This window comes from Artemia sp. Qi Xiang Cuo, chromosome 11, assembly GCF_049724085.1.
Source record: "Artemia sp. Qi Xiang Cuo chromosome 11, ASM4972408v1, whole genome shotgun sequence".
NCBI classification, from domain to species: Eukaryota; Metazoa; Arthropoda; class Branchiopoda; order Anostraca; family Artemiidae; genus Artemia; species Artemia sp. Qi Xiang Cuo.
This window is the reverse complement of record NC_142804.1, coordinates 9,233,711-9,248,507: the sequence shown is the minus strand read 5'-3', so window position 1 is coordinate 9,248,507 and position 14,797 is coordinate 9,233,711. Positions and strand designations below refer to the sequence as shown.

The 14,797-nt window shown below is 36.3% G+C and overlaps 1 protein-coding gene and 1 long non-coding RNA gene across 4 annotated transcripts in view; one reads left to right on the top strand and one right to left on the bottom strand.

The window, feature by feature from the left end:
• Positions 1–14,797, top strand: part of LOC148946601 (uncharacterized) — a 139,676-nt gene that overhangs the window by 62,148 nt on the left and 62,731 nt on the right. The window lies entirely within an intron of this gene.
• The window catches only part of LOC148946603 (uncharacterized), a 64,061-nt gene that overhangs the window by 40,841 nt on the left and 8,423 nt on the right, over positions 1–14,797 (bottom strand). For both annotated transcript variants that reach the window (XM_089096271.1, XM_089096272.1), the window contains exon 2: positions 11,871–11,994. In XM_089096271.1, the coding sequence (XP_088952397.1) occupies positions 11,871–11,904 (34 nt within the window). In that variant the 5' untranslated portion in view covers positions 11,905–11,994. The remainder of the gene's footprint in view (positions 1–11,870; positions 11,995–14,797) is intronic.

Below are 14,797 nucleotides of genomic sequence, written 5' to 3'. Positions count from 1 at the left end.
ATTGCAGCAGACCATGGTCAGTGATCAGCCTTGAAGTAACTTCGGTTACTGAATATTTAATTTTTACTTTTTCCAAGGGGTTCCACTGTAACATATAATGATAACTTCCACCAAGTGGGGCTAGTTTACTTGGATTCTGGTAATATTCCGAAAGATTTGTCAGGATTACATCCAGAGAAGTATTCCCCTTAGTTGTTGGGAAATCGACTAGAGTTTTAAGGTTAAGTGACCTGGCCAGCGATTTGCTATCGAGTTCGTTAGCATCTCCTAGCATAACTACTCCAAAATATGGGTGAGTTCTCTGGACGTAATCTGTCGATTCCTGCAGCTTCTCCCAAAAAGCTTTTCCTGCTGCAGCTGGCTGACCAGGTGAATAATAGAAAACGCGCACTGCTACAGCAGAGAGCGGCCTAGGGAGTCGCTTAGGTTTGGGGTTGTACCAAATAAATTAAACAATATCTTCAAGAAAAGGTATATTTAAAAGCTGAGGTTTAAAATATTCGTGCACGAGTGTCATGATTCCTCCTCCTTTTTTCCCAAGAGGATGGTCATCAGGTCGAAGTTTAATAAAAGAAGAAAAGTTAGGAACCCTCAATAATTTAAGATCTTGCCGGTGGACCTCGGAAACACAGACTTATACGCCCACCATTTCCCCTAACACATCCAATCAAAATTTTGAAAGAGGCCATTTTGTTCTACATAGTCGATTTCCAGATAGAAATTATGTTTTAAAGGAGGACACTCCCCTCGTAGCCTTCAGGGCACGGGTTGTAAGTTATCCCCTGGGAGCATACACGGTTTTATAGAAAGCTTTATCGTAGAAACTTTAAAAAGGACTCATTCGGGCGGAAATTCAAAGTGCAAGTCCCTTTTTAATGGTCGAAAGTGATTGGAGGGCGACTAATCCCCCTCTCACGCCCCCCTATTCCCCAACCATCTCCAATCCAAAGTGGGTTATCTCCATTTGTTCGAATGCGGGGACAATTCTTAAAGTTATGTCGGTGAGTATGAAAACCACCCAACACCCCTCAGGGCAAGGGTTGTAAGTTATGCCCTGGGGGCATATAAGTTGTTTTTTTTTTATAGAAAGTTTTGTCTTGGGTACTCCAAAAAGGTCTCAATCCACTGGAAATTTAAATAGCTAGTGCCCATTTTAATAGTCAAAATTAAGTGGAAGGCAACTAACTCCCCCTCCATGCCCACCATTTTCCCCGAACACACCCAATCAAAATTCTGAGATAGCCATTTTGTTCAAAGTAGTTGAAAGTTCAGGAATTTATATCTTTGAGAAGGACACTCCTCCCACAGGCTTCAGGGCAAGGGTCATAAGTAATGCTCCGTAGGCATATATGGTTCTTATGGAAGGAATGCTTATACAAACTTCAGAGAAGGCTCATTAGATTGGAAATTGAAAATTCTACCTCACTTTTTAAGAGTCAAAATATATAGGAAGTTAACCAGCCCCTCCTCCCCTCCCCACGCGATTTTATCCCAAATGCATCCGATAAAAATTGTGAGATAGCTATTTTGTTAAAAATAGTTCAAAGATCATATAACAAAAACTCCGGTGTCAACACAACCCCCCAGGGCCCGGAACAGGCATTGTAAATTATGCCCTAGGGCCATATATAGTTCTTACGGAAGGGATGCTCGTATAAACTTCAAAGAGGGCTCATTTGATTGGAAATTGAAAGTTCTAGTTCACTGTTGCAGAGTCGAAAGAGATTGGAGGGCAAATACCCCCTCCCCTTCAAGCCCTTTTTTCCTCAAACCCATCCACTAAGAACTTTCAGATAGCTATTTTTCAAAATAGTTCAAAGACCATGTAACGAAAACTCCAGGGTCGACACAGCTCCCCAGGGCCCCAAGGCGAAAGTGGTAAGTTATTCCCTGGGGGACTATATGGTTCTCATGGACGGGCTCATTTTATTTAAAATTAATATTTCTAGTTCAGTTTTTGATAGTCAAAATAGATTGGAGGACAACTAGCGCCCCCCCCCTCCCAAGCCCCTTTTTCCCCCAATGCATCGGCTAAAATTTTGAGATAGCCCTTAATTAAAAAATTATTCCAAACTCAGATAACAAAACTCAGGTGTTGACACAACCCCCTAGGGCCCCGGAGCAGGCATTGTAAGTTATGCCTTGGGGCATAAAAGGTTCTTATGAAAGGGATGCTCGTATAAACTTCAGAGAGGGCTCATTTGATTCGAAATTGAAAGTTCGAGCTCACTTTTTAATAGTCGAAAGAGATCCGAGGGCAACTAGCGCCCCCCACGCCTTCTTTTTCCAAACCCATCTGACAAAAATATTGAGACATTTTGTTAAAAATAGTTCACAGGTTTTATTACAAAAACTCAGTTCTCGACACAACCCCCAAGGGTACAGGTGATGGCTTTCTAAGTTATGCCCAGGGACATAAATGGTTCTGATGAAAGGGATGCTTGTATAAATTTCAGAGGGCTCATTTGATTGGAAATCGAAATTTCTAGTTCCCTTTTTAAAAGTCAAGAGCTTTAAGGGCAACTAGCCCCCCCCGCACCCTTTTTTCCCCAAACTCATCCGTTAAAAATTTTGAGATAGCCAGTTTTTTGAAAATTTTTCAAAAATTAGATAACAAAATCGGTGTCAATACAAAACCCCAAGGCCATGGGGGTAGACGTTGTAAGTGTTGTCCTGGGGGCGCATATAGTTCTTATGAAAGGGATACTTGTACAAACTTCAGAGAGGGCTCATTTGATTGGAAATTGAAAGTTCAAGTTAACTTTTTAAGAGTCAAAAGATATCCGAGGGCAACTAGCCCCCCCCCACACCCTTTTTCCCCAAGCCCATCCGATAGAATTTTTAAAAGAGCCAGTCCATAAAATATCTCAAAGGTCAGATAAGAAAAACTCATGTGCTGATCCAACCCTCCAGGACCCAGAAACAGGCATTGTACGTCATGCTAAGGGGGTATATATAGTTCTCATGAAGGGATGCTCGTATAAACTTTGGAGAGGGCTCATTTGATTGGAAATTGAAAGTTCTTGTTCACTTTTTAAGGGTCAAGAGGGATCGGAGGACAAATAGCCCCCCCCCCCTCCACGCCCTAAATGCATCAGATAAAAATTTTGAGATAGACATTTTGTTAAAAATAGTTCAAAGTTCAGATAACAAAAACTCCGGTGTTGACACAGCCCCCCAGGGCCCGGGGATAGGCGTTGTAAATTATGCCTTGGGGGCATATACGGCTGTTATGGAAGGAATGCTCGTATAAACTTCATAGAGGGTTCATTTGATTGGAAATTTAAAGTTGTAATTCTCTTTTTAAGAGTCAAAAGTGATCGGAGGGCATCTAGCCTTCCCCCAGGCTCTATTTTTTTCCCCAGAGGCACTTCATATAGAAGGGGTTGTCATATAAACTTCAAAGGGGGCTCATTCGGGGGCTCAAAGGGGGCCCAAGCCCTTTTCCCCTAAATACATCTGATAAAAAATTTGAGGTAGTAATTTTATTAAAAATAGTTCAAAGATCATAAAATGAAACCTCCTTTGCGTATGACCATTTCGTTAAAAATAGTTCAAAGGTCAGATAAGAAAAACTCCTGTGTCGACGCAACCCCCAGGGCCCGGGGGCAGGCGTTGTAAGTTATGCCCCGGGGGCATATATGGTTCTTATGGCAGGGATGCTTGCATAAACTTCAATGAGGGCTCATTTGATGGGAAACTGAAAGTGCTAGTTCACTTTCAAGAGTCAAAAGAGATTGGGGGGGGGGGGGCCAACTAGTCCCCCCTCCCCGCCCTTTTTTCCTTAAACCCATCCAATAAGAACTTTGAGATAACTATTTTTTAATAGTTCAAAGACCATATAAAGAAAACTCTGGGGTCAACACAGCCCCCCAGGGACCGAGGGTAGGCGTTGTAAATTATGCCCTGGGGGAATATATGGTTCTTATGGGGGGGGGGTTGCTTGTAAAAAATTCAGAGAGGGCTCACTTGATTGGAAATCGAAAGTTCTAGTTCAGTTTCTAAAAATAGTTCAAAGTTCAGATAAAAAAAACTCCTGTGTTGGCACAGCCCCCCATGGCCCGAGGGCAGACGTTGTAAGTTATGCCCCGAAGCATATATGGTTCTTACGAAAGGGATGCTCGTATAAACTTCAGAGAGGGCTCATTTGATTGGAAATTGAAAGTTCGAGCTCACTTTTTAATTGTCAAAAGAGATCCGAGGGCAACTAGCCCCCCCCCCCCCCAAGCTTTCTTTTTCCAAGCCGATCTGATGAAAATTTTGAGATAGACATTTTGTTAAAAATCGTTTAAAGGTTGGATAAGAAAAACTCCAGTGTCAATACAACCCCCCAGGGCCCAGGGGAAGGCATTCTAAGTTATACCCAAAATTCTAGTTCACTTTTTAAGAGTCAAGAGATTTAAGGGCAACTAGCCCCCCCCCCCCCCTCCAAGCCTTCTTTTTCCAAGCCCATCTTATGAAAATTTTGAGATAAACATTTTGTGAAAAATGGTTCAAAGGTTGGATAAGAAAACTCCGGTGTCAATACAACCCCCCAGGGCCCAGGGGAAGGCATTCTACGTTATGCCTAAAATTCTAGTTCACTTTTTAAGAGTCAAGAGATTTAAGGGCAACTCGCCCCCCCCCCACGCTCTTTTTCCCCAAACCCGTCCTCTACAAATTTTGAGATGGCCAGTTGTTTTATAATTGTTCAAAAATTAGATAACATAAACTCCGGTTATATTATTATAGGAGATTTTAACTGTAATTTAACTGACGCCTCGTTATTGCGTACTTCTATTTTGTCTGATATTTTTGACGATTGGCTTAGGATATTGCCTAAAGATCTTGATTACACTTACACACACCATTCAAGTCACGTGTCGAACCTTGTCCATGCAGTTTCTTCTATAAATCTCCAAGTGTCACCTGTTCACGTCGTTACTGATTTCCAACTATCAGACTACCTTCCAATATCTGCATCTGTTTATTGTCCCTCTGCTCAGTCTACTCCTACCACACAACCATATCAGCCCCACGCGCAATTTTACAGGGATTGGGAAAACATCCAAGATGAGCTTTTTGATGCAGTTACCAATTCTGTCCTACGTAAAATTCATGTTCCGTTCCAGCTGCTCATGGAAAATCCGCAAGTTGATGCAAATGAAATACGGGTGTTGCTAGATATCCATCTAGCACAAATTTGCCATGCTCTGCGATGCGCACAAAACGCCGCAATACCTCTTAAACGTACACGTCGGGGTGTCAGAAAGCATTGGTCCAGCAATCCGAGCCTAGTTGAAGCTTGGAGAAAATCCAAATTTTGGTACCATTTGTGGCTCCAGTGTGACCGTTCTCGCTCTGGCTGGGTTTCTGACATTCGTCTTTCTACCAAAAGAAAGTTTGCAAGAGAACTATCTATACACATGAACGAGATAGTTGAAGAGAGATCCCAGCAAGCTTCTCTGTCTCAACCTTCCTTCTGGAGAAATGTATCAAGAGATCCTCCTAGGGCCCGCCTATCTGCTCAAGTTATTCCTGATTCCAAATGGAATTCATACTTCTCTGCTGAATTCTCCCCACCAGATGCCGCCCTACAGTCCGAAAATGAAGATAAGCTTGATAAATTTCTGTCTAGTTGTCCAACCAACAATTTTGTTGGTTCAGTGGATTCTATACTGCGAGCAATCCAACGCCTAAAGCGTAAGAAACCTTCTGGCATCGATAAAATAAGCGCTCTTCACATTCTGCATGGAAGCGAGCTGCTGGTAAACCATATTGCTCTGTTGATGCAGATGATTAATTAAAAAACCTTTTTCCACAAAATAAGTTTTTCAAAGAAAAGTAAAGAACTCCATTAAACAAAAAATGAGCAAAAATAAAATCAAATAATCTACCAAGCTCGAAACTAACACAAATCAACACCGATAAATGAATGAAACCCAAAACGAACAAAAATTACAATAAACAACCGAGTCAAACTCAAAATGAGCAGAAATTAACATAAGTTGGGCGCAAAACCCCTATGCCTTCCCAAGGCCAGAACAAAATTTGCACTTCTTAACTACTGGTCGCCCAGTAGTTAAGATGTATTTGTTGTGTTTGTTTTTTTTTCTTTTTTAAGTGTTTGTTTTCGCGATTAGTGTAATTGTTTCAGTTTTTAAACTGATTGATGAGTTAGTCTCTTTTCGTATGAGTTCAATTTAAGTGATGCTTGTTATTCTCAATTTTGGTGTAAATTTTTCTTTGATAATATATTGCATATATTACTAATAATTTAAATGTTTATTAATCATCGGTTCTTTTAAGAATATTGCTTTAAGTAAATTTGTGAAAGAAATCGTAATTGAATAATTGCATATTTTATGTTATTTTTGAATATTAGAGTAACTGAATCATTTGTTGAGAGTGATCTGAGTTCAAGACCAGTCGACGCAAGTTTCGTTTAATTATTTTTACCGTTTATTTTCATATTTACACTAGTTGATATGATTATCTACCGTATATGTTTTTTAATTCACTGATGATTATTTGGGTACTTTTTTTTACAAGTTGCGGCTTGATGTTCATATTGTTTATATTTGTTCAGTATTTAGGAGCCTAAAAAAGAAACATGTCACGTACCTACAGAGCAGTATATAATTGAGTTTTTCTTTCTCGTTTTGTGTAAATTGTTCCAAGAGCTGATTTAGATCTTAGCTCCAGCGTTCGTCACTAAAAACCACATGTATAACTCCTAAGTTTATGTGTATTGCTTTTTTTTTTTTGCTTATTGCTCCGTCTTTCCCTTTTATGTATGAGGGGTTTTCCAATAAATAATAATAATAATAAACATACAGTAGATATTAATGTAAATGAATAAATAAATCTTAAAACGAGTGAAACTTGAATTAAATATGCAAATCAAGCTTGAAATAAACAAAAATCACTACAAACAAGATTTTGGGTATTGCCTCCTTCTCTCACTGTCAAACAGTTTGTGGTAACAAACTGTAAGTAAGGAGCAACCCGGCTCAATAAGCAAAACTCTAAAAAAACGGAATTTTGATACCAATAGATACATCAAAAGAATCAGATTTTAATGCTGATTTCAAATATACAAGTTTCATCAAGTTTAGTCTTACTTATCAAAAGTTATGCTCCTGAGTCAATTTGCCTGATTTTCGAAAAAAGGGGTAAACACCCCCTAAAAGTTATAGAACCTAAATGAAAATCACACCATCAGATTCAGCGTATCAGAGAACAGCGTATTAAGTGGGAGGATCTTTCCATCAAGGAAGTTTTCATGGGAGAAGGGAAATTGCTATGAAGGGGCCGCCGGATTCCCCAGCATTATTTAAAAAATGATCAGAAATTAAGTAAAAAAACAACAAGTTTTTCAACTGAAAGTAAGGAGCAACATCAAAACTTAAAACTCAAAACTTAACTTGTTTTTTTTATTTAATAAAAGTCTAAAACCTACTGCGTCATTGGTGCTTTACTGAAAACTATATGCGTCTTGAACCGTCTTGGAAAGTATAAACAACATCAAATTGAATATTTGAAGCATAATGATATTAATTGTTGAAAGATCCATCAGTTCCAAAATTTATTTCACAGTAATTTTATTTTTACTTTCAACTCTGTAAGAACTGGAAAAGAAAACATTTCTAATATAATTCGTTTTCAGTTAAGAACAAATGACCCAGTAAGCTTTGGTTTTTATTTAAAGTTAAGGAAGTAAGCAGTATCCAAACTCTTGTTTGTAGTAAAACTATATTTTTCTTGAACAACTTTAGATAGAACTAATAAATTAAACTGAATATTTGATGTATAATGATATTAATTGCTGAAAGCTCATCAGTTCAAAATTTCGCTATAATTTTAATGTTTATTTTCAATATTAAGTACAAAAGAAAATGTTTGTGATAAAATTGATTTTCCATAAAGCGCCAATGACGCAGTATGTTTTAGACTTTTACAATGAGAGAAGGAGGCGATACCCAGAATATTTTTTGTAGTGATTTTTGTTTTTTTCAAGCTTGATTTGCATACTCAATTTATGTTTCACTTGTTTTAAGATTTATTTATTAATTTACATTAATATATATTGTATGTTTGTTTCGATGGATTGTGTATTTAATTTATGCTCGTTTAAAGTTTCATTAATGCTTCAATAACAAAATATTTTTTGTTCATTTTAAGCTGGATTTTCATATTCAATCTAAGCATTACTTGCTTTAAGATCTATTTATTCATTTATATTATTACTTGTTGTATGTTTTTGATATGATTTTTTATTTAATTTCTGTTTCTTTTGGGTATCATTTGTTCTTTAATAGTAATTTCTGATCGTTTTGAGTGGAAACTTTCAAAATTATTTGTATCTACTTATCTCATGTTTAAAATTGCATTTACTTTTCCCTTAAAAACTTATTTTTTGGAAAGTTTTTTTTTTAATTAATCTTTAAAAAACTCTTTTGCCATACTGTCATCACCAGGGGCCTTATTATTTTTTAACTCTTTTGGTACTGTCATTACGTCTCCCTCACAAATTTAATCTTTCTTCACATCCAAAGTATCACAATACTTTTCAATATATTTTAATGTAACCCTTTCAGGACTTATAATGTTTTGTCCATTTCTCTATGACTTATTCTTATCATTAATTGTAGCCCCTTTCCCATCTTTAAGTGGAACAGTTCAAGATTGACCATTGCCTCTCAATTTATGGATATATCAGTACAATATCTTACTATTATGCTGTCCAGCTGCATCTTCCAGATCTTCACCAATTTTACCTATGGCTTCCACTTAACACTTTCTTAATTCATATTTTAATGATTTCTTTACTTTTTTCATATTCCTCTTATTTTCATATGATCCATCAGTCAAATAGCCCTTGTACAAGCCCCTTCTCCTCACTATTAAAAATTAAACATTTCCAATAATATTACCAGCTCCGCTTCTAATTTTCTTCCCTAAGACACCATCAGCAACTTCACAAACTATTTTACTAAAACTGTTCCATCCCTGTTTGATAATGCCAAACTTAAACTGTCCAATTTAGTCTTCAACTGTCCCTAGAATGTTTTCTCAAATTCTTGCCCTGGAGTCTACCAGCATTATAGCTTTCCGGAAGGTAGTTACACCTTCCTTCCTGAATTAACACTAAAAATTCTTAGTAGGTGATCTTTATTTTTAACATCAACTACCACTTGCATACACCCTAGCATCTTGTATCAACCCTCCAAGTCTTCACTTTGCAATAACATAACCAATAAGGTTAGCTGTCTTACAATCAACTAAACACAGTTGTTAACTTATGGTCTATTTTATGATCAAATACTGCATTGGTCATGACTAGATTGTAATACTAACAAAATACAACTAGAACTTCTTCTGTAATAAGAAATTATGCCCCCTCTGTATGGGATATAAGACCAGTTGTAATACAAAATACAAGTAATCTGGCATCCTTCAAGGCTACAGCAAACAGGTTTTTCCTTGCAAAAGAATAGTACTTATATGTAGGTAGGATCGTTGTTGAATATCTGTGACTTGAGTGTTATTGAAATGTAGAATAATATAAAACGGCGTTTTACAATATTTAGAATAGAAGACTCCCACCTGCATCCAATAAGTCCTTTGAGGTCTTCTTAGCAGGTGCTCCAAAAACGTTCTGTATACATTTGTCAAATAAAATTATCTTATATTTTCTTTTTCCGATACTAAATTTACCTAGGCCTGAGAAACCATCTATACCCAATTCTACACACATGGACATTGAAATCTCCAAATAAAAATATCATATTTATACCTCAGCCCCTTTCTATTTGTTCCTAGAGCTGCAAGTTAAATTCAGCTGAGTCACTACTACCTCCATCACTTGTTTATATAGGGTTGGTTCTATCAGTCGATAATACTATGATTGATACACTTCCTTTTTTAGCCTTAAAATGAGCCACTAGCATCCAATTATTAATACCTTTCCAACCTAAACAAGACTTGGTAGCTTCCTTATTTATCATGAGGCCTATTCCTTGCCTATGCACCCCATCCTTCTTAACTTAGTAAATAAAGTCTATATCACCTGATTTGATGTTTCCTACCCCTGGGAGATGAGCTTCTAAAACTCCAAGTAAGTTCACTTCGAAAGGTCTAAATTCACAGTAAATATGTCAATACAATAAATTTTTTTGTCTAACATTGTAAAATTTAAAGTTGCAAATTTCATATTCTTCAAATTATTGGAATTAATATAGCTTGAAGCAAAGCAATGGTCCCAGAACCAGTAAAAGATGGGGACTAATACAGATTCTGAAGTCACAAAACGCAAAGCCGGCTTAAAACTGGACAGCAAGGAGTCCCTGGGACTTCCAGTTGAATGGAAGCTGAGTACAATCCTGAACCCATCCTGGCCACAACATGGTGTTCACACTTGAAGATACTCGTCTATAAACAGGAGTTGGAATCCTTTACAGACAGTCTCCAGCCTATTACATGCAACACATTATATATTCATGCCTATTGATGAGGGAGCATCTTCCCTCATATAAGGAAATAATTTCTGTTCATACTGAATCTAAATGTTGCCTCTTACTTTCAGTTGAGAAAACTTATTGTTTTATTTTATTTCTGATTGTTTTTCAAATATTAGTGGGAAATCTGCATCCCATTCCATGAAAAATTTCCTCCACAAGAATTGCTCCATGGAAAGTTCTTCACATGTAAAATCCCTCCTGGGTAGTTGCATCCTCAAAGAAAATTCACCCCAGAAAACTTCTTGCAGACAATTCCACCAGAAAAATCCTCCTTAGCATACTTTCATTGGAAAAAAATACTTGTTTTTCATTTAAAATCTAATTGTGTTCCAAATCATGCCTGAAATCCATCTTTGTGGAAAATTTCTACTGAAAATTATCCCCCAAATGGTAAGTTTTGTCCCATAGAAAATTCTTCCATAAAAATTCCTCCTGGAGGAAATTCCCTGTGCATAATTTCTACCATGGAAATCCCCCTCACTGAAAAAGGTCTGTTTACTTCCCAATAATACATAGCATATGCAAACAACAAAAATTTCATAGCTTATGCTCCTTTTCCCAGATGCTCTGGGGGGTCACATTATTCTTGGAAGAATGGTTATTTAAATTGTCAACTATGCTGAACAAAATGATTATTTCAAATTTTGATCAATGTCTTTGGGGAAAAAAGGGGCATGGGAGGGGGTTAGTCACCCTGCATTCTTTTGGTCACTTAGAAAAGGCACTAGAACTTTTAATTTTTGTTGATCCCTATTATGTTCTTCCATGACCAATGGTTTGATACAATTGTGATGGTAAAACACACATAAAACACAAACAAACACGTGATTTTTATTAAGATTTCTTGACTTTTTGGAAACCATATAAATTTTCACAGGCACATGTAGCTTTTGATAGGTAACATTAAAATTAATGAATTTTATATATTTGAAATCCTCATAAAAAGCCAATCTTCTTGATATATATATTGTTATCAAAACGTCTTGAACAAAAGCTACCTTCCAACTTAACCCATTCCAATATACCCATTCTCCTTTACAATCCTTAGCTTACCTTAGATTGCTCCTTGATGGAGTTTGCACATAATTTATATATTCTCTTCCAATATTAGATTGCAAAAATCCCCAATTACCCCACAATATAGGAAGCAACAAATTGTTGCTATGTGCTGACCCTAAACCTCCCTCCTGCCCCCAGCTAATCTTTTCAGTCTAACATCAATGTTTAGTCCTGAGTCCACTAACAGATGAAACCCTTTTTGTCTTTCTTGTTTAAGGTGAAACCAGAAACTTTTAACTCCTTTACTAAGCCTATATTGTCTAAAAAAAAATTATAACAATAATACTTGTCAGTATTTTGCTAAGTTACCTTTCTTAACCATAGTTTCATCACAAGGGTCCATTGGTTCACAGTCAAGTTGAATTTTCAGTTAGCTCTATGAGATAAATTACTTTTCCAAGTAATCTGCCATCAAATTTTCAGGCTACCTGTCCTAGAAAACAAGGGACATAAGAAAAATGTGCAGTTTTATTATTGGAAACAGAGAAAATGAGTCATTTAGACAACCAACTACCTTGACTAGTAAAGTTCAAATGGTCAAAAATCTGTGATTATCAATATTTTTACAACAAATTACAAAAAGTTTCTCTATTCTTGATTAATTCAAATGTATTTATTAAAAATAAACTTTTTTACTAAACAATTATATTTGCTAAAAACAAATAGAATTACTAAAAAACTGAAGTGGTAGCACACATAGTAGTAGTGGTGGTATTTAGGATGCAGAACACAAGTATACTGACAAAAAAAAAATTATCAAGGCCAACAGAAACAAAACCCTTAATAACAGGAAACCTCATTAGGTTTCAAAATCAACACTTGTGCACAAACTAGCTTGCTAACTTACTCACTTTCTAGACCACTAACCCCAAAATTCTTCTGACAGAACTACATAATATTACACAGGCAACTTAAAAATACAAAACCATAAATTCTGTGTTGTTAAAACAGCAAAACATCAAATGCTCAGTGGAACTTGAGACAATCTCACATTGAATCTGAGATATGGTGCCCTGCATATGGCCATGCTTTTGGCAGTAGAAACACTGAATAATAAGACTTTTGTATTCTTGAACTTCCCCTTTCCTTCTGTATAGTCTAATAGATAAGGGCAAAAGGTTGTTCTCAAAAGTAAGCTAATACAAAATTGATAAGCTATTTTGCTTTTTTTTTCTTCCCTAGTGAATCTTTTCAATAGTCTTACAAATTTCACTTGAAAATTTAGTTCCGATCTAGTAGGCCTAACTCTTTGGATCTCATTTGATTTCCCTCTTAATGCTCCTTGACATCTGGGTTTATATTCCTCAACATGGACTTCTGTTTCACCTACTTTGTTGATTGTTAATTCTTTTTCCACAGCAATTTTAGTGGATATGAATATTGCAACTCTTTTTTTTATCTTTACTCAGGTTTAATTCTAGTTTCAGAGCTTTAATTAAGGCTTAAAGTGATTTCTCTTTCTAGGCTTTTGTTTCATATTTGCTAGACAAAATAACCCTATTGTTAAATCTTATCAAAATTCTGGATTCCTGTATTTCCTGGCTAATATTAGGAAGAGCTATGTAGCAACTTCTTGCTACTCTTATTTCCCACAAACAGCAGCAGGAAATAGCTCTTTTGACTCATTTTCCTGAGCCACAAGATAATGATAGAATTGTAAAGTTTATAACACACTCCACTTCATTAAGATTGGTATTACGCAAATCCATGGTTTTATCTGAGTAAAGAGGTGAGAATTTTGGCCTACTGTGTTCAAAACTACTATTAATTTTGAGCTACAATTCTAGACAAGCTTACTATTTGCTATCTTGGAAAGGTATTGGGTTAGGAAACTGAAGCTTTCAGTAATGAATCCAGGGCCAAAAACATACTTGGGGAATGTATTGCCAAGCTATTACATTAACCCTCTTTTGATTTCTAAGTCTTAGAAATTTGCCAACTTGACAGGTAGGCAAACATTATATATAGCCTTGACATTATATGATTGAGCAAAGTTATGAAGCTTAAAGCAATTTTCTTGTACTTCTTTTAAGCAGAAGATCTATTTTGCAAGGTTTCACTTCTATAAAAAGATTTTAAAGGTCATCAAAGGTCAGTGCCCTCTCAAGGGAGGAGTGGAGGTAGGTACTTAAAAATACCTACCAAGGACATGCTTTAGTCTGTAGATTTATCCCTGAAAGCTTCATTTTCCCAATCTAACTCCTTTCCAATATAGCAAAAAGTAGCTTGTCTAGAATTTTACTCAATTTTGATGACGAGGGACTCTAGCAAAATATCTGTTTTTAAAGTGTGGTCAGATGTAAAGTTATGACTGACTTTAGGCTACCTATTATATAGAGTTGGATAGAGTTGTGACATGTGGTGACTCTCCAGCCTGACTGAATTCTAGTATCTGTCATAAAACCAGGCCCTGATACTGTAAAGCTTAGGATACAGCTACTATGATGTAGGCCAAAGAATTAATAACTATAATGTTTAAACATTGCAAACACTATTACTTTTAATTTTATAGCATGTTTACTTCACAAGAGTGGTAGCCTACTTCTAGACTATTACTGAAAGTTTAGCAAGAAAGCCAATTGTTCATCCTAGCTAACCTATTTGCTGGGCAAATTACCACCAGATGGCTAATTTGAAAGTGTATATATATACAAATCTTTAAATTAGCCAACTTGCCAACCAGTATTTTAAGCCTAGGAGTCCAGTTGGACATATTGGTAAAATTCTACTTTAGTTACTTTTGGCTATCTTGGAAAGGGGTTGGGTTAGGAAAATGAAACTTTCAGGGATGGATGTACATGCTAAGGTTTGTCCCGGGAAGGTACTTTGAAGTACCTACCTCCAATCATCCCCCCCCCACTATATAATGGTAAATTACTGCACATTACTAGTTGTTTTTAACTCCTATTTCACCCTATATTACCATCATAAATATAAATCACAGCTTACCATACACAACTTCTGCTTTTAACCTTGTTCATTAAAATATATTCCAAAATCCTATTTAAATCCTAAGCCATTTAATTTTCAACCCATGCTGACTTTCTTTATGGTATATGAAACCAGGCTTGTTGTGATGTCACACTTGCCTTATCAGAAACCCTTACCCTTGAGGGTAGCAGGCACATGCCAAACACCTCTGTGTTGATAAGACCATTTAAACTGTATTAATTAGGGAAAGGATTTGACAAGAGAGACCAGTAAAAATAACCTAATCGTTTTTAGAGGACAAATTA